The 19,150-nt window shown below is 39.3% G+C and overlaps 2 protein-coding genes across 7 annotated transcripts in view; one reads left to right on the plus strand and one right to left on the minus strand.

Moving 5' to 3' along the window:
- The window catches only part of BZW2 (basic leucine zipper and W2 domains 2), a 59,909-nt gene extending 54,737 nt beyond the window's left edge, over positions 1-5,172 (minus strand). The window contains exon 1 of one of the 4 annotated variants that reach the window (XM_055272524.2): positions 5,030-5,172. The gene's annotated coding sequence lies outside the window, so the exon portion shown is untranslated. Of the gene's footprint in view, positions 1-5,013 lie in introns of all 4 variants that reach the window. The other 3 variants (XM_055272522.2, XM_055272521.2, XM_063637046.1) reach the window with 3 other exon arrangements.
- A 323-nt stretch (positions 5,173-5,495) lies between these two features.
- ANKMY2 (ankyrin repeat and MYND domain containing 2) overlaps positions 5,496-19,150 on the plus strand; it is a 44,974-nt gene continuing 31,319 nt past the window's right edge. The window contains exons 1-2 of one of the 3 annotated variants that reach the window (XM_055272528.2): positions 5,496-5,805; positions 14,841-14,905. In XM_055272528.2, coding sequence (XP_055128503.1) covers positions 5,739-5,805; positions 14,841-14,905 — 132 coding nt within the window. In that variant the 5' untranslated portion in view covers positions 5,496-5,738. Of the gene's footprint in view, positions 5,806-6,522; positions 6,967-7,011; positions 7,401-14,840; positions 14,906-19,150 lie in introns of those variants that run through there. The other 2 variants (XM_055272525.2, XM_055272526.2) reach the window with 2 other exon arrangements.

Here is a 19,150-nt window from a genome sequence, read left to right on the forward strand (position 1 = left end):
GGGCTTTTCTTGAGATTTATTTAGAAGTCCTCAAAAATAACAGTACACCTGTTATATTTTTTAAAGTTCTCATCTAGCATAAAAATAACTTGAGATGTGAAAAGAAAATATAATTCTACATCTGACACAAAATAATTCTACATCTTAAGTTATTGTTTTCCTACTAAAATATTAATATTTTCAGAATTAAAAGTATTAAAGATAGTCAAAGGATTATACTATCTTAAATATTAATACAAGGCATTATTCTTTCTTATTGTCATTATACTTTTTTCCTTTAATTTTTGAATAAACTTAAAAAACATCAATGGAAACACCTATTGCTAAAAAGAAAGAATAATGAGAACATTATCTTTTTGGCATTTAACAAAGAATGGTTCATTCAATGAGTTATCCAAATCTTTATTTTCAAAATAGATAGTTTACATATATGACTACCTGAACATTTTTGGCACTCTTCACTTAATACATGCCAAATTTAGAACAGGGCAAATCATTCCACTTGGCACCTAACTGCCCAAAAGATACTTGCTAAAGAGCGCCATGGCCTCAATACACAGAAATGAGTGAGTTAAGAATGAAAAGTATTCTTGTTTATGACCTGCTAATATTGGTGGATTTCATATTAATTAAATATTCTTTTAAAATCCCAAAGTCTAGGATGACATGTTATAAAGGACATTTAATATATCTAAAACACAATAAAAAATTGTAAACATCAAAAAATCAGTTTAAAAAATTGCACAAATTAGAAAGTAGGTGTCAGATTAAGTATTCAGCTAAGCAAACACTGAGTAAGAACCTACCAGTCACACCCCATCCTGGGCCTGCTCCTGATTTTCCTAGACTAATACTTATCCTATCAGTGCTGACATTGCTTGAAACAGTTTTGGTACTCTTTTTTTTTGGAATGCCTTCCGAGTTGGCTTATGACGCACAGAAGAACATCAGTATCTCCACTTCATTCACCTCTTGATTTTCTCTGTTAAACTAAATATATCTGTACCCCTTCTTCAGAATTTTCTTTTCAAAAAAGATGAGGATTAACTACCAGTAAGATATTTGTCAATTTGTTCTACAAGCACTGAGTAATGCCACCAACTTTTTACTTTTTGGAGAAGTTAAAATGTGATGTGAAATGTTTATGGAAATGCATTGTTCACAAGACAGTTCTTTGCAGATTTAGGTGTAACTGTTTTAACACTTAAATGAATAATCACATAAGCGAAACTCCAAGTATAGAAAAAAGAACATTTGTATTTATATTACTTTCTTATGTTGTGTTTAAAAAAAAAAAAAGATTTCTTAGAGGCTGTAATACTTCCAAATTTTCTTTTTAAAAACTGCATTATGGAAAACCTCAAATACATCCAAAAGTAGAGAGAACAGCATAATCAAGTGAATATACTCATCACCCATCTTCAACTGTTAACATAGTCAATTTTATCTCATTTATATTCTCATTCAGTCTCTCTTCCTTTCTGTCACAGAATTATATTAAAACAAATCTCAGCTGTCTTCTCATCCAGTTCTGAAATAATTCTGTTCCTATCTCTAAAAGATAAGTAATCTTTTAAAAATATAACCATAATCTACCTCAAACTTAAAAAAATCAAAATTTCTTATTATCAAATATCCAGTCAATAAAGATACCTAAGTTCAAGGAAAAAAAGTCAAATGTCAAGAAAAACAGTACCCTGAAAGATGTAATACTCAAAAATGCAATAAAAAGGCAGCATTCTCCTAATGTAGAGAGCTGGAAATCAGGGTTTTTAATGGGGAAATCTAAGAATGGCATGCCAAATTTGTAACATGTGCATAGGAACAATTTTTCTTGGTTGATAGCATTCATCAGAATGTCAAGAAGCTTGAGATCCAAAACATTTAAAGACTTTCTGCCTCTGGTTATGATTGTGCGTGCTTACTGCCACCTCACCTCACATTGCCAGGAAGGATTAGTGAAGTAGGAAAACAAATCCACCTAAAATAACTTAGAGATCAAACTGAATTCAACTCAGCTTGTACTGAGCATACACTAGGTGCAAGACACTGGGTTAAACCTGAGAAACAAAGATAAATTTGACCTAGTTAATGTATACTCTAGAATGAGAAGGGACCAAACAGATTAATAATAACTATAATAGAATGCGATGAGAAAGTGCTTGTTTTAGGTATTTTCATGGAGATTCAGATGAAGAAGCAATGATGTCAATTTAGGGGGGTGGTAAAAGAGGGGTCGCTAGAATCCATAAGAAGAGAGAATTAAAGGCTGCCAGCAATGATACCAGTAGCCATGTTGCATATCAATATCCTCCATGTACAAAGATTTTATTTATAACCCTTGCCAAGAGACATGAATAAATGTATTTACTAGAATGTATATTTCCCTTACTGGATAGAGAGGGAGAGATGAACACAAAAGCTGAAGAAAAGAGGTTTTGTTTAAATTGTGTTTGGAAAGTTGAATAGTTCATCAGATCTGGAGAGGAGATTCAGTGAAAAGGGAAGGGAAGTCATTCGGAGGAGGAGAAAAGCAGGAACAAAGGGGTGGAAATTACCGGCAGGTTGGGGAACAAGCAGAGTGGTGATCTTAGAGCCCAGTGTGTGGGAGGGCCCAGATGACTGGAAATGCCTGCTGAGACCATGGATGGATTGGAACCTTCCAGGCCAGACCCAGCCTTCTATTCTGTGGCCAGCAGAGAGCCATTCAAAGAATGATGGGTGCTCAATGTTTATTGAACTGGTAGTTCCCTGAATTAGCTAGATGGAGACAGGTGAGAGAGAAGCTGGCTACTTAAGATGCATTGCAATAGGTCTAGAGTGGTAGTAGCAGAAAAGATATGAGAGGACACATCCAACATTTCAAACATTTCAGAAATCATTATTCCTTATTCCAATTCTGACTCTGACACTTCCTAATATGGGGTTGTGGGCAAATTATTTCCCTTAGTTTCTGTCCTCTTATTTGCAAAGTGGGTATAATACTGGCTAATTCCTTGGTTGTCATAACACTAGAATAACTCTATGCAAAGCATCTGGTAGAACATCTAGCACAGACTAAATACTCAATATGAAGTAGCTATCTTATTATCAATAAAACTTCTTTGATGTGAATCTATTTTAATATGCTCATTATCTAATCTTATCCCTACATTAAATATTTATACCATACAAAACTACTAATGTAATCAGTCCATCTAATGAACAGTACCCATTATGAATCTGTTTCTAGAAATGTAAACTGAACTGATTTATCTGCATTTCTAGGTAGATGTTAGATTCTCTTTCAATGTTATTGTCTCTAAATTCACTGGTCATGTATTCAGAGAACACTAAATACCAACCAAGTGTCATAAGGCATCAAGAAAATAGTAAGCTGCTATCCTCGAGGAACTGACAACCCCAGTGAGACAAACAGGTGTGACCTTCAAGTAACCATGGCCCAGATTTGGCACAAGAGATGGAAATACTAGCAATTAAGTACCCAATTCTGTGTATGCATCTGCTGGTAAGATGCTAAATCACATGTTCCAGGAGGTTACCACTCAAGTGTTTTTTTCGGTTTGTGGGTTTCTTCCGCATGATACTATGTTATAAATCAACTGTAACTCTGAACTAACAGCATTACAAAAGATTGGTCACTCTCAGAAGCCTTACTACTTGCTTGAACAGCCACATCATTATTAAAGCATCATCCAACAAAAGTATCTTTGTTATACACTGAGATGAATAATTTCAAACCATTTTCATGTAAGATATTCTGGCTCAGATCTGTCCCAGCCTTTAATGCTGAAGCTTTAGGGGGGAAACACAGCTGGAGTTTAGGAAAGATTTTTGCTAAAGGCAGGAAATAATGATAAACATATTCCAGGAGATTTCAGATGTGTTAGTAAAAGCTTCACGCAAAATAAATGCCTAAGGCCAGAGGAAAATGCATGTCGCTTTTCGTATGGCACTATGAGAAGAAACAGTGGTCCTGGGGATGCTTAACAAAAACCACCTACATAATTATTCACATATTTCTCTTTGACACATACACCTCTCTTTGACATACATGAGAGAAACAACAATACTACTCTGTAGGGAAACAACAGTACAACATAAACACTAATTTCCAAAGAAACTTTCATTGATGATGTAAATACAAATGTGCACCCTGGAGAAATGACTGATTCCCACATTTTAGCAAGCAAATCTTATTTCTAAATACACACTTGTATTTACCCCCATCTACCTATGGTCGAAGCTCCAGGCTACATATTACAGTTGAATGAAGGTTGGATTAAGAGGCTAATCTAAGGCTATATATAGGCAGCAACACCAATTTAATCTCCGCCCTCTCCAACCTCCCCACCCTCCACTCCCTATTTCCATAAATCTCAAGATCTGAGTTACAAAGAGAACCGAGAACTCTAGCAGAGCAAAGAAGCCCTTCCCTCCTCCTCCCCCAGGCTGTCTCTTAAACGAAGTATTAGTGCAAGTGTAAATTGTTTCCAAACATCTTTAACAAGCAACATTGGGCGATCAGGTTTTCTTCCACAGCTTCCACAGAGGCCAAAGAGATGACAAGTAGTGGGGAGGGCGAGGATCACCAATGTAAAAACTACCTTCTCCCGAGTCTGTTCTCACTGACTCGCTAGTAATGGGGCGCTCTCCTCCCGACCCCTGGCCCAGAGCCCCGGCCCCAGCCTCCCCGGGAGCCGCATCTGGCGGTGCCACGCACGAGACCATGTGCACCCGCCACATCCCACCGCGTGGCTGGCCCCCGCCCGCTCGCCCGCGGTCCCAGGGTCTCCCGGGGCGGCCAAACGTTGCGAGTCGGAGATCTTCATCCCAGGGCACTGATACCCTGTACGCGCGGTGATGATGAGGTAGAGCGGGGGCTTCTCCACCGCGAGGCAGGAAGCCGCCCCAGGAGGCACATGCTTCCCCCCCGCCAGCTCCTGCCCGATGGAAACCCCGGCGGGGCGGCAGTCGCTACTCTCGCAACCCTCACGGCACCCCTTGCCTCACCTGGGCTGCTTCTCACCTGTCCGAGGAGGTAGCGACGACGCGCAAGGCTGGGGGCTGCGGCGATTCGTGCAGCGGCAGCGACAGCAGCAGCAGCAGCGGCGGCAGACAATGGAGGAGTGAAGGACAGACACATTGACATAGACACACGGAACCCGGCGCAGCCCCGCCTCCCGTACCGCCCCCGTCTCCCAGACCGCCCCCGCCCAGACCGCGCCACTCCCGGGGGCATGGTGGGGGTACGGCGACAACCGTGGGCACCTGCAAGCCCCAGAAAGCCGTCGCTGAGCGCATAACTGCCAGCTGTAGAATTTTCAACATGACATGTGGCGAAATATTTGAACCGGACAGGATAGGGGTGCGGAACGTGTAGGAGGAATTTAATTCCCCCCTCCGGCTTTCTGCATTTGGTTTTTTCCTTCCAGGTTGCTCCAATGGCGATCTCTCGCTGCCGCCTCCTGCGGCTCCTCCTCCTCGGCAGGGCCAATGACAGGCGGCAGGCGGTGACTGCCGCTGGGCCTGCAGAGACCGTCCGCCTGGCTCGCCCGAGCTCGCCCGCTGTCCGCCAGCCCGCGGGAGGGAGGAGAGAAGCGGATCGCTTCCGCGGTTGACTACTCAGTGTCTTGGTCTCAAGTTGCCTCATTGCGGCTCGCGTTCCCAATACAGACGCATCGTTTCTTTTTTAATACTTCCTAAGAAACAGAATAACCTTCAAGCTGGCGGGAGCAATGGTTCACATAAAGAAAGGCGAGCTGACCCAAGAGGAGAAGGAGCTACTGGAAGTCATCGGGAAAGGTACGGGTGCTGGGCTGCGACGCGGACGCGGCCAGCCTGGCCGGGGGGCGTGGCGGAGCCTGGGGGGCGCTTCTGGCCTGGGTGACCTTTGGCTGCCGTCTGCAAGGTTGGCAGCCTGGAACGGGGAAAGAGCGTTTCTCCCTTTGGTCTGGGAAGGGTTGCAGGGGGGGAGAGGTGGGGAGGTAGAAGCAGTGCTGGGACAAGAGAGGTGGTTACAGAGGCTCGGCCTCTAAATCTGCTTTTGGAAACGTACGGATTTCCACGCCCCGCCTTAGATTAATGCGAGCGTCCCGGGGTGTGGACCCCAGTGTGTGAATTCTTCACTGCTCCTGAGGGATTTTGACCGCAGTGGGTCCTGGTAGTTTCAGGTTCTTAGGCGGGTCTCTAAATGACCCTTTAGACTTCCGCAGGCCGAATGATCTGGATCCTTTGCCGATCCCCACCCCCGCTTGGGAGTGGAGGGCGCCCTTAGGGAGAGGGGTTCTTCATAAGGGCACAGAACTAGGTCTGTAATTTGCTGCATTGAGACTTCCGCATCCAGGGCCTCCCTGGCTTCCAGAAGCCCCGACAGCCTCAGGAACCCTAGAGAGACAAGGAATTTGGCGAGGCCTCCACACCCACCCCTCGGCCCACGTTGCACAGATGAGACCGTCTAATCGCGCTCCTTCGCGCTTTCTTGTCCACTCCCCCAACGCGTGCCCTACTTCCGCAGTGCTGAGTCCCAGCGAGGAGCCCTGAAGACGAGCCAGAAGCCATATTTCCCCGGAGTCCCCGAGTGGACGTCCCAGAGGAGTTCCCTGCTGAGTCCCGTTACCTGGCAGGTGACATCAGCGTGACTGCATGCTTCTCCTGCACCCTCACGGTGCGGGGATGGTGATGCGTGGGACTCCAGGCAATTAATGTGGTGATTTTAAACTCAATAATAATATAGCCGTGTTTGTCCTCGAATGGCAGAGATGCCAGTCATTGCAGCAAAAGGCTTCCCAGTTTCCATTTTTATTTACTTAGTAGCCAGGCCGAAATGTGGAATCCTAGAGAATAAGAGAGATTTATTCTTCATAGCGACAAGGAAACTCTACATGCGAAGGAGAAAAAATTCCAGTTTGAACTCAACAGGTGCTGATGAGCTGAGCCCACCCGATCTGATCTCAACTATTCTAAGTCAGTCACAGCTATATCTATCAATGATGTGTTCTTTGCCTGGAATTTGGGGATTTGGGTTAGAGTTTAGATTGTTGTACTGCATGGTTCTCGTTGACCTATTTGGCATTTCAGTCTTTCAGTTCTTCCTGTCTCTAGGTAATTTCTCCCTGCCTTTGATGGCTCCGGGATTCAATTAAGCAAACATGCAAGTTCTTGCTGTGTGCCAGGTACTGTGCTGGGCAAAAAGGAGACAAAGGATCAATTCACAATCCACCAGGGACAAAAATTCATTTAAGTAAGACAGAGCTAGTACATGTCCTCTCTCTCTCTCTCACTCTCGCTCTCTCGCTCTCTCTCTCTCTCTCGTTTGTTTGAGACAGGATCTCACTCTTCACCCAGGCTGGAGTTGCAGCTCTCTGCAGCCTCCACCTCCCTAGCGGCTGGGACTACAGGTGGGAGCCACCATGCCCGGCTACTTTAAAAAGATTTTTTTTTTTTTTTGTAGAGATGGGGCAGTGAGGGTCTCCCTATGTTGTCCAGGCTGGTCTTGAACTCCTGGGCTCAAGTGATCCACTTGCCCCGGCCTCCCTAAGTGCTGGGATTACAGGCACGAGCCACTGGGCCTGGCCCATCGTGTGATCTCTTAAAAGTGAAAAATAGTGAGCGGTTTTATAAATTGAGTCTTTGAGAGGGGAGAAGGGATTCCTTGGATACATTCTTAGGTGTCCATCAGTATTTATTCCGAAGATTATATAAACCTGAATTAATGTGCATTTATTCTGGTTAGTGCTGTGATACTTCTGGGCTCACATGGTACATCAAGTTGCATGAGTGCACTGATGCTTTCATCGCTTTAATTTGACTATGCCAATGACAAAAGAACTGATGTGGACCTAGTATGTGATGCATTCTTGTCAAATGAAGGTCTGTGGGACATCACTTGCACTCATAAAGAAGAGTAATGGGAGATATGAGAAAAACAACCACAGCCAACGTTTATTGACTGTTATTGCAAGCCACACATAATTTTAAGTACTTTACATATATTAGTGCATTTAATTTGGATGAGCTAGGAATTAATTTTAAGCTATGACAGTATGAGAGACAGCATGGGATAGTGGTTAACCATGCAGGTCTGGTTTGAAATTCTAACTCGTTTGCTGGTGATGTGGCCTTTAGGCAAGTGACTTTTCCTGAGCCTCAAGTCCTCTGTGTGAAAAATAGGAATAATAATAATACCCACCTCACAACGTTGTTATGGGGATGAAAGTAGTTAGTATAGTTAAAACATTCAAAATACTGCTTGTGTTTGTGATAAATATGGTAATCTTCACTTTATAGGCAAGGGAACTGAGGAACTAGGAAGTTAGGAGACTTAGTGGTGTCAAACAGGTAAGTGGCAGAAAGTGGCAGGGTAGAGGTATCACAGGGCCCATAGGCTGTACTTAAAAACAAACTAAACAAAACATGAAACCAGTGCCATAGCAGTCCATACAATATTCACTTTGAGAGGCCATTTAGTTTTAGCAAAACAGCATCTGTCAAGTTAACTCAGTTTTAAATGTTACTGATTTTGTAGTTCTGTGTGCATTAAATTTAAAGTAAATTTTTATTTTATAGTTGAAGAAAGGCCATAAGCAAAGTTTATATTTGTGCCAAAAAGAGGCATTTTTTTTAAAGTGGCTGAAGTGAGTTTTTTTTTCTTTCATACGTTTTTCAACTTTGAAAAACTCTAGATGAGACAATAAGTTCTAGTACTTTGAACTAACAACTTTTCAGCAAAGTCTAGCCTGGCATCTTGGCCAATCTGAAATAAACTCAGCAAATATTTAAGTGATTCCCATCTGCCAGCCACTGCTCTCCAGAAAGACAGATTGTAAGTAGGGCTTTTTATTTATTAGAATGCCAAGAAGTTCCAGATGAAAATGAAAATCTGTTTCCAACATACCCATTTAAATCACAGTTAATGACAGCATTCATTTAACAATATATGAGAGAAAATTGAAATCACTGAATTGTGTTTAACTGGCTTATATTACTTGTAGAGTGACCCATTCTTCTAAGCTTTGATACCTTTTTCATTAATCTCAGAGCAAGCACTATTATGAAATTAAACCTTTTTTAAGGCTATGAGCTAGATAATTTTCCCATTACTTCTCTTATTTAGTACCTGAAATTCCTGGGCTCACTGTTGCTAACAAGAAAGTACTATACTTCTTTTTTTTTTTCGTATCTGCTTAAAGGAGCTATGAAACAGGTTTGGATAATAAGGCTTTTTCTTACCAACTTTATTGAGATACAATAAGTTGCACATATTACAGGTACACACTTTTTAATCAGTTTTGATTTAAACATACATCTGTGAAACCATCACTAAGATCAATATAATGAACATCTTCATCACCCCCTGAAAAGTCCTTACGCCTCTTTGTGGTCTGTCAGTAACTTCACCCCCATCTGCTGGCAACCACTAACAGATCTTTGCCTCTGTTGATTAGATTTCTCTATTCTAGAATTTTATATTAGTGGAATCATACAATAAGTATCCTTTTTTTCTGAGGGGGGGCTGGCTTCTTTCATTCAACATTATGATTTTGGGGTTCATATTTATTATGTGTACCAATAGTATGTAGATTATTTTCTTCTTTCATGTCCACTGGAAGGATATACTACTATTTGTGCATCCATTCCCATTGACGCCCAATTGTTGTTTCCAATTTGGGACTATTGAAATGAGATCCTGTTCTAAGGTCCTGTGTCATTAATAATACTTCTAGTATCTTTATGGTTGAGAAACATTCAAGTCTGCTTATAACCAATTATAGTACAGAGTTCAAAGAAAAAATTAACTTAAAATAGATGGTTACCATTAGTTGGATGGCTGGACAGGTTATGCAACCTATATGGGCTTCATTGTCTTCATTTTCACAACAACAGCTCTTTTAGATACTCTCAATTTTATATAGTGCTCCATAATACTAATTTAAGATCATTTTGTTACGAAGTCTAAAAATAGATATGAGTAGGAGACCTTTTAGAAACATCACACAAATTCACGATTTCAAAATGCATGTTATAATTAGAAGTCTCGTGTGTGTGTGTGTGTGTGTGTGTGTATGTGTGTGTGTGAGAGACAGGGTCTCGCCCTGTCACCCAGGCTGGAATGCAATGGTGCGCTCTCGGCTCACTACAACCTCTGCCTCCCAAGTTCAAGCAATTCTCCTGCCTCAGCCTACTGAGTAGCTGGGATTACAGGCGTGCACCACCACGCCCGGCTAATTTTTGTATTTTTAGTAGAGATGGGGTTTCACTTTTAAAATATATTTATAGCTTTATATCTATGATTATATCAAAATCTATATCCATAGGTTCTTGTTTTAAAATTAAGGCACTTTAAACATTTTTACATGATTTTACTTATACGTAAACACTATAACAACTAACAAAGCCAAATAGATTTCTAAATCCTTAACTCGATTATATATTCCTTAAAATACCTGTTTTCGTGGCTTCCAATAAATAATGATTGCAATCCAGCTGGACATAGTGGCTCATGCCTGTAGAGTGACCCCTTTGCACTTTGGGAGGATCCAGGAGGATCACTTGGACCCAGGAGTTTTCCACCAGCCTGGGTCTCGACATAGTGAGACCCCAGTGTTACAAAAAATGTAAAAATTAGCTGGGTGCATTGGCATGCACCTGTAGTCCTAGCTACTGAAGAGTCTGAGGCAGGAGGATTGCTTGAACCCAGGAATTCAAGGCTGCAATGAGCCGTGATCACGCCACTGCACTCCAGCTTGGGCGATGGAGGAAGGCCTTGTATCTATAAAAAATTAAAACAATAATAATGAATAACGATTGAAATCTATACGTGTTTGAATCTCATGGTTGTGTGATGAATTGCTGAAAACAGAATGTTTGTTTCTCCTGTTCTGTTTGTTTTGGCTACGTCTTCTTGTCTTTGGTAGAGACCTGTGTTCCCTATCTAGATATTAGAAATGTCACAATGAATTATATTATGCTGCTCTGAATACAAAATAAAAAGAAGATCTAATAAAGGCTTATATGTGCTCCACATTAGGACACTCCTCAGATAACTGTGGGATGGATATTATTATCCTTATTTCATAGATAAGGAAACTGATAGTTTTACAGGTCTTTTTATTTCCTTATTTTTTTGAGACAGAGTCTCGCTCTTGTCGCCCAGGCTGGAGTGCAGTGGCGCGATCTTGACTCACTGCAACCTCCGCCTCCTGGGTTCAAGCAATTCTCTTATCTCAACCTCCTGAGTAGCTGGGACTACAAGCATGCACCACTACACCCGGCTAATTTTTGTATTTTTTTTTTTAGTAGAGATGGGGTTTCACCATGTTGGCCAGGCTGGTCTCAAACTCCTGACCTCAGGTGATCCATCCGCCTTGGCCTCCCAAAGTGCTGTGATTACAGGCGTGAGCCACCATGCCTGGCCAAGTTTTGCAGGTCTTGTTCCACTTTATAGTATTCCTGAAAAAGCTATGATGTAGTAGAAGAGAGAGCAGTAACAGTAAGAATATCTTTCTCTTTTGAGACAGGGTCTCACTTTGTTGCCTAGGCTGGATTACAGTGGCATGATCATAGGTCACTGCAGCCTCAACTTCCTGGGCTCAAGCAATCCTCCCACCTCAGCCTCCTGAGTAGCTGGGACTACAGGTCCATGCCACCACACCTGGCTAATTTTTTAGAAAATTTTTTGTAGAGATGGGGTCTCACTATGTTGTCCATGCTTGGAAAATATTATGTACATAATCTTTTCTCCTAAAATGCTTGTTCATCCAGATAAAGTGATCAATTCCACCCTAATGAGGCAGGTTATGCTGTATTTTCTTCTTTGGTTTGAGCAGTTGGAGAAATTCTCTGAAGGGAAATAAATCACTAATTATTACTTTCATTAGTTTAGGTCTGTTGTTTCCTATCTCCAATGAAGGTAAATGTTGGCTCCTTGCACATCCCTTCTTATAGTACTCTATCTTCCACCCCCAGCAGTTTGTTAAATCAGATTTAACATATTTATTTCCCAGAATAAAGCAATTAATCTTTTACACTTACTTGTAAAATATTATTTAAGTCTACTATGGACAGTAGGAACGACATAAAGTAAAAATCCTTCTGTGTGAGCCATGTGTTTCACATTTCTATGCTATTCTGGACCTTCTATAATTTCCGACTAATGTCATTACATTGTGAACACCAAATTGGAAATCATCACAGTTTTTCCTCTTGGAGTGTTTTGCTCATCCGTGTTCCAAATCTATTTTTATTCTCTAGAAGCCCAATCTGTTTCAGATTATTTTTCTCATTCCAGTCCCTGCATTTCAAAAGGCTAACCTTAGTGTGATTGTGGGTATGTGTACATATATGATATAATAAGAAATATCTATTTGGTCTCTGCCCCTGGCTCCTAACACAGAGCTCCTAAAACCCTTATAATCTCCTGAGCAATAGGGGTGCTAGGTGCATCTATTGTTCTAATATTTGGTCTTTGACCCTGGTACCTGACACAGAGTTTCTAATCCCTTGGAATTTCCTGGGCATTAGAAATGTCTTTTGTTCTAATGAGGTGACTGTTGGATAACTTCAGGATGGGGGCTGGTCATGAGAAAGTCCAAGCCATGATTAAAAGGTTGAATTTTTCAACTCCACCCCTCCCCGCATCTTCAGGAAAGGGAGAGGAGCTGAAGACTGACTTAATAATAGGTCACGCCTATGTAATCAAGCTTGCATAAATATTACTGAACTAAGGTTGCAGAGAGCTTCCAGAATGCTGAACTCGTGGAAGTTCTTGGAAGAATGAGTGCCTGGAAAGAGCGTGGAATCTCTGTGCCCTGTGCCACATACCTTGCTCTTTGCCCCTCTTCCGTCTGGCTGTTCATCTTTGTCCTCTGTAATATTATTTGTAATTGATGGGTAAATGTAAGTAGTGTTTCCCTGAGTTCTGTGAGCTGTCCTAGCAAATTATGGAACCTGAGGAGGGGATCATGGGAACCCTGATTTATAGCCAGTCAGAAGTACAGGGGCTTATGATTGGCATCTGAAGTGGGGACAGTCTTGTGGACTGAGCTCTTGACCTGTAAGATCAGACTAACTTTAGGTAAACAATGTTAGAAATGAGTTAAATTATAGGATACCCCATTGGTGTCCAATGGAGAATTGCTTGGTGTTTATGGGGGAAACCCCCATATATCTGGTGTCAGAAGTGAAGGATTGAGACTACTGAGTGAGAGTTAAGCAGGAGAGAACAGTTTGTTTTCCATTATACATGCATCATCTTTAAAATATATTGTTCTCTTACAGAATATGTTAACTTAGATTGTTGGCTATTTGGCAAACACCTTAGAGAATTATCAGCCTGTTCTCTAATGAGAGCCAAATGTTTATGATCTTAATCCCCATTCTACTCTTCACATGTAGCAGGCTTTGACATGCGCACAATCCCTATAGTATTCTCCCTTTCTTGCAAAAACATCTCCTGGGCAGACAGAAAAAGATAGAAAATAACTTTGGTTCTCAGTGGAGAATGGGATTTGGATGAAGCATCTTCCTCAAGAGAAACTGGGGTGCAGGGTTTTTTGCTCTGGTTTTATTCTTCTATAAAGATTTTTGAGAAAGTCCCTGATGAGGAGCCACAGATACAAATAAGGTTTCATGTAGAACTGGCTTGCATGCTCACACACACAAGAGCTTTGCCCTCTCATAGCGATTCAGCCAGTGATACTAACTGCTTTCAGATGGAATACAGGGTCAGAAAAATGCACTATTTATAAAAAGAAATAGCTGCCATCATACTCCAGGGACGTGTAGATCATTCACTTGACATTTTCCCAACAGAGCTACTTCTCTATGTAGGAGATGTTTCTGTTTCTTCTCTGTTGGTGAGGGGAACTCAGGTGACTTGCTTAAGAAGTGGGTCAGAGAGAAAAAAGCATACTAATCTTTATTTTGCATTTCACCTTTAACTCTAGAAGGCTAGCAGAGTTTAGCACATTCTTGCACTACAAGTCTAAAGAGAAGAAATAATCTGGTTGGGAGACTTACCTATTCTTTTATGTTCTTTTATAGGAGAGGCTTATCTTAGCCTTTCTTCCTCAGCACATTCAATTTCATTGTTCTCTTCCCAGTAAAACCAGAAATTTCTTGGCAAAATGTGTGGCTGGCTTGTACTAATGATAATAGCAACATTCTCTCCTGCAAGTATGCTTCTGTCATTATGCCTTATAGAAGACTGGAAAAACCTGACAACTATGGCCCAATTATAGCTTCTTTCCAAATTTACAGAGAAGTGACCTTCAGGTTTACATTAGTTGACTTTCAGGGTGGTGAGTACTGATCATAGAGCAGTTTAATATAGTACTAGGCATTAAAGATATGTTTCATCTAAGTATTTCCAAACCAAGCATTCTATTATAAATATGCCATCAATTCACAAGATGTGGTGCTGACAAATTATATAAATACTGACTGCATTTCGAATTCCAAGTATTACATTGACTGGAATTTAAGCTTCAGATGGTGATTTGGATTAGATGCCCTTTAAGATTTTTTTTTCAGTATTAAGTCTTATGCTTTGTGGTTATTGTATTACTGCCAAAAGGAAAATGTGGCCAATGTAATATACTTTAAGGTCAGTGAAAATAAAAACAAGATGGAGCTATTTTTAGTTTCTGTAAATCTATTTTACTGGACAATTACTTTGTAAAATAAATAGTATGTGATTGGATGTTTCATTTCTTAGCAACCTATACTGACTAGACCTACTTTTACAGATAACTCCTTGAAGTTTATTTCCTTGATGTTAGATTTTTCTCTTATTCTAGTGATAAATAACCTTACTTTTCATCTTTTTTTTTTTTTTTAAGGTACTGTCCAAGAAGCTGGAACATTATTATCCAGCAAGAATGTTCGTGTCAACTGTTTGGATGAGGTAAGATTTTAGAAGTTTAATAAAGGATTTTACTTCCTATAAGAAGAGATAATCTATCCTTTTTTTTTTCTTTTGAGATGGAGTTTTGCTCTTTTGCCCAGGCTGGAGTGCAGTGGCACAATCTCAGCTCACTGCAACCTCCGCCTTCTGGTTTCAAGTGATTCTCCTGCCTCAGCTGCCCAAGTAGCTGGGATTACAGGCACCCACCACCACTCCTGGCTAATTTTTGTATTTTTAGTAGACACGGGGTTTCACTGTGTTCAACTGGCTGAGCTCGAACCCTGAACTCATGATCCTCCTGCCTCGGCCTCCCAAAGTGCTGGGATTACAGGCATGAGCCACCACGCCCAGTCTTCAAATCTCTTAATACAAGTTTTTTTTCTAGCATTTTTGCTCATATTATACTAATAATTCCTAAACTAAATGTAAGCAAATAGGCCACAAAAGACAAATAAGCATGTAAAAATACTTTAGTCTTATTAGTAATCAAATAAGTGTAAATAAAGTCAAAATCATATTATTTCTTGTCAAGCATGGGGAAAAATGGACTTGTAAATGCTAATGGTTAAGTGTAAATTGATGTACTATTCTGTAGAAAATTTTGGAATATGTATCAATTTTAACTGAGTATATTATTTGATCCAGCAACTTCAGTTCTAGAGAAAGTTAAGCGAACCTAAACTCAATTTCCTAGAATAGTTGCTTCTAAAATAAGTTTTGGAAATGATGGAAACATCTGAACATTACAGTAGCCATTGGCCATGTCTGACCATTAAACACTTCAAATAAGGGATGTTTGACTGAGGAACTGGATATTTAGATTCCTTCATTTCTTTCAGTTATTAGCAGCTTTATTGAGGTGTAATTAATATACAATAAGCTATACATATTTAAGGTGTAAAATTTGTTAAGCTTTGACATATGTATATACCTGTAAAACCATCACTATAATCAAGATAATGAAGATATCCATCACCTCAAAGGTTTCCTCATACCCCTTTGTAATCTCTCCTTCCTGCCTTTCCCCACCCACTCCTGCAGAAAGCATTAATTTGCTTTTAGTCACAATATATTAGTTTGCATTTCCAAGAATTTCATATAAATGAGATCACACAATACGTACTCTTTTTTTAATCTAGGATCTTTTGTTTAGCATAGAGATTCACCCATGCTGTAGCATATATTATTCCTTTTTCTTGCTGAGTAATTTTTTTTATTGTATGTGTATACCATAATCTTTTTATCCATTCATCAGCTGTTAGAGTTTTGGGTTGTTTCCAGTTTGGGGACTATTACCATAAAGCTTCTATGAACATTTATGTACAAATGTTGGTATGGACATATGTTTTTATTTATTTTGAATGATTTATCTCCTCTTTATGGGTTGTATGTTTTTATTCTTTCCATGTTTGATTGTTTTTTACTGGGTGCTAGACATTGTCAATTTTACCTTATTGGGTGCTGTATGATTCTGTATTTCGATAAATACTCCTGAGCTTTTTTTCAAGAACACAGTTAAGTTACTTGGAAGCAGTTTGATTATTTCAGTTCTAGTTTTTAATGTTTGTTAGGTGGAACTAGCAAAATGCTCAGTGAAGGATTTTTTTCCTGGTGTTGAACTAAGGCACTTCCTTGTCCTCTATGCAATGTTCTCAGTTGCTTGAGGTTTTCAAGCCTGGCTGGTGGGAACAGGCACTCTTCCTGGCCCTGTGTGAGCTCTGGATGCTGTTCCTTGTAATGCTGTCAGCTAGTTCTTTGCCCAGGCTTGGGTAGTTTCCACATATGCGTGTATTGATAAGTACTCCAGCCAAACACTCTGAAGAAACCCTCTGCAGATCTTTAGAATTCTCTTTCTGTGCAGCTCTCTTCTCTCTTTTACTCTTCCTGGGAACTGAAGCCAACTTGGTGACCCTGGATGCTCAACTCCATCGCCTCAATGCAGTCTGCCAGGCTCAGTCTGGCTGACCTCTCCATATACTGTAACCTATAAACCCTCTTAAGGTGATAAGTTAGGCAATTGTAGGAGCCAATTCAGTTGCTTTCCTTTTCTCAGGGATCACATGTTTTATTGCCTAACCGACAGTGTCTTGCAAATTGTAATTTTGTCTGTTTTTCTGTTACTCTAGGAAGAAGATAACTCTGGTTTCTGTTACTATATCTTGGCTAGAAGTACCAGTTTCTAATTTTGTTTAATTTTAAATAATTAGAAGTTAAATTTAAATAGCCATATGTGGCTAGTGGCTACTATATTATATAGCACAGTCTAGTGCTAAAAAGTTCATTGAACTTCAGTTTCTCATGCAGAAGGGAAAGGGGTTCTGTTAACTCTTTACCCACACATGGGTAGCAAAATTAATATCAGACAAAATAAAGTTTAAAGCAAAACATTCTGTCTTATATATTAAATTAATAATCCACCAAGAACATAATAGCCTTAAGCCTTTTCTTATAAACTTATCAGTTATAAGCATTGAGGTTCATAAAGAAAAAAATGATGGTGCTCAAAGGAGAAATCTGTAAGACCGCAATAGCACCTTTTAGAAACTAACAGATTAAATAGAAAAAAAGTAACATAGGACGTAGAAAATTTGGATAACCCAATTAACAGTACATGGACTGTATATTAGCAGAAAAAAATAGTATGTCTCTTTACATGTAACATTGGTAAAAATTAATCCATGTATTATACTATTTTATAAAGGAAATTGTAGCTTATTTCAGACAGCTTTGCTAAATGTAGTATAATACATTCGAAAAGAAACAAAAATATAATCCAAATAATGAAGCACATATCTTGGAATTTGTTTTTTTGTCTCTAAATAATTCTCAGGTTAATGAAGATGTAGGAATAAAAATTGCTGACTGTTTACAACTGAAAATACAACATTTATCAAAAGCTTTGTTTGCTGGCCAAAGTGATACTCAAAAGGAATTTTGTGGTGTTTATCATTGCACTTTTAACCTTTATGGTGTTCTAAGCTTTCAATTCATGAAATTGTTAAAAGAGTAAATATACTAAAATAAAAATAAGAAATGATTTAGAAAAAACAGAAATAAAAAATTTTAAAAGCAGATAAGCAACAATATAAAAATAGATAAACTGGAAATAATCAAAATTAAAAACTTTTGTGTTTCAAAGCATACCACCAAGAAAGTGAAAAGACAGTCTGCAAAATGGGAGAAAAATTTTACAAATTATATCTGATAAGGGACTTGTAACTAGAAAATATTAAGAACTTCTACAACTCAATAATGAAACAATATATAACTCAATTAAAAAATGAGCCAAAGATCTGGATAGATATTGCTCCAAAGAAGATATACAAATGATCAATACATAATGAAAAAAGGCTGAACATCATTAACCATCAGGGAAATGCAAATAAAAAGCACAATGAAATACCACTTCATATCCACCAGGATAGCTATAATCAGAAAGGTGGTATAGCAGGTATTAGCAAGGATGTATAGAAATTGGAGCCCTCATACATTGCTGGTGGGAATGTTAAATTGTGTAGCCACTTTGGAAAATAGTCTCACAGTTCCTCACATGATTAAACATGGAGTTACCATATGACCCAGAAATCCTATATATATACTTAAGAGAAATGAAAACATATATCCACACAAAATTTTGCATATGCAAATGCATGTTTATAACAGCGTTATTCATAATAATCAGAGGTAGCTACAACCCAAATGTTCAACTGTTGAATACATCAACAAAATATAGTGTAATCCTATGATGGGTATTATTCAGTAACAAAGATGAAAGAAATGCTGATATTTGCTACAATATGCGTCAGCCTTGAAAACATTAATGCTACGTGAAAGAAGTCAGTCACAAAAGACTGCATATTTTAGGATTCCATTTATACAAAATACCAAAAATAGGCAAATTCATAGGAACAGAAAGTAAATTAGTGGATGACTAGGGCTGAGTAAGGGAGTGGGGGTGAAGTGGGAAATGACTGCTAATGGGTATGGAGTTTCTTTCAGGGATTATGAAAATATTCAAAAATTGATTGTGGTGATGGCTGCACAACTCTGTGAGTATATTAAACCCATTTATTTGTACAGATTAATTGAGTAAATTGTTTGCTATATGAATTGTATCTCAATAAAACAGGAAAGAAAAAACAGTAAAAATTATCAACTTAAAACCAAAATATAGATACAGCTTGGGAAGTACAAGCAAGAAAACAATATGTATAAACAGTAAGGAGGAAGGAAGGAAGGAAAGGA

This window comes from Symphalangus syndactylus, chromosome 3 (assembly GCF_028878055.3).
Source record: "Symphalangus syndactylus isolate Jambi chromosome 3, NHGRI_mSymSyn1-v2.1_pri, whole genome shotgun sequence".
Lineage (NCBI taxonomy): Eukaryota > Metazoa > Chordata > Mammalia > Primates > Hylobatidae > Symphalangus > Symphalangus syndactylus.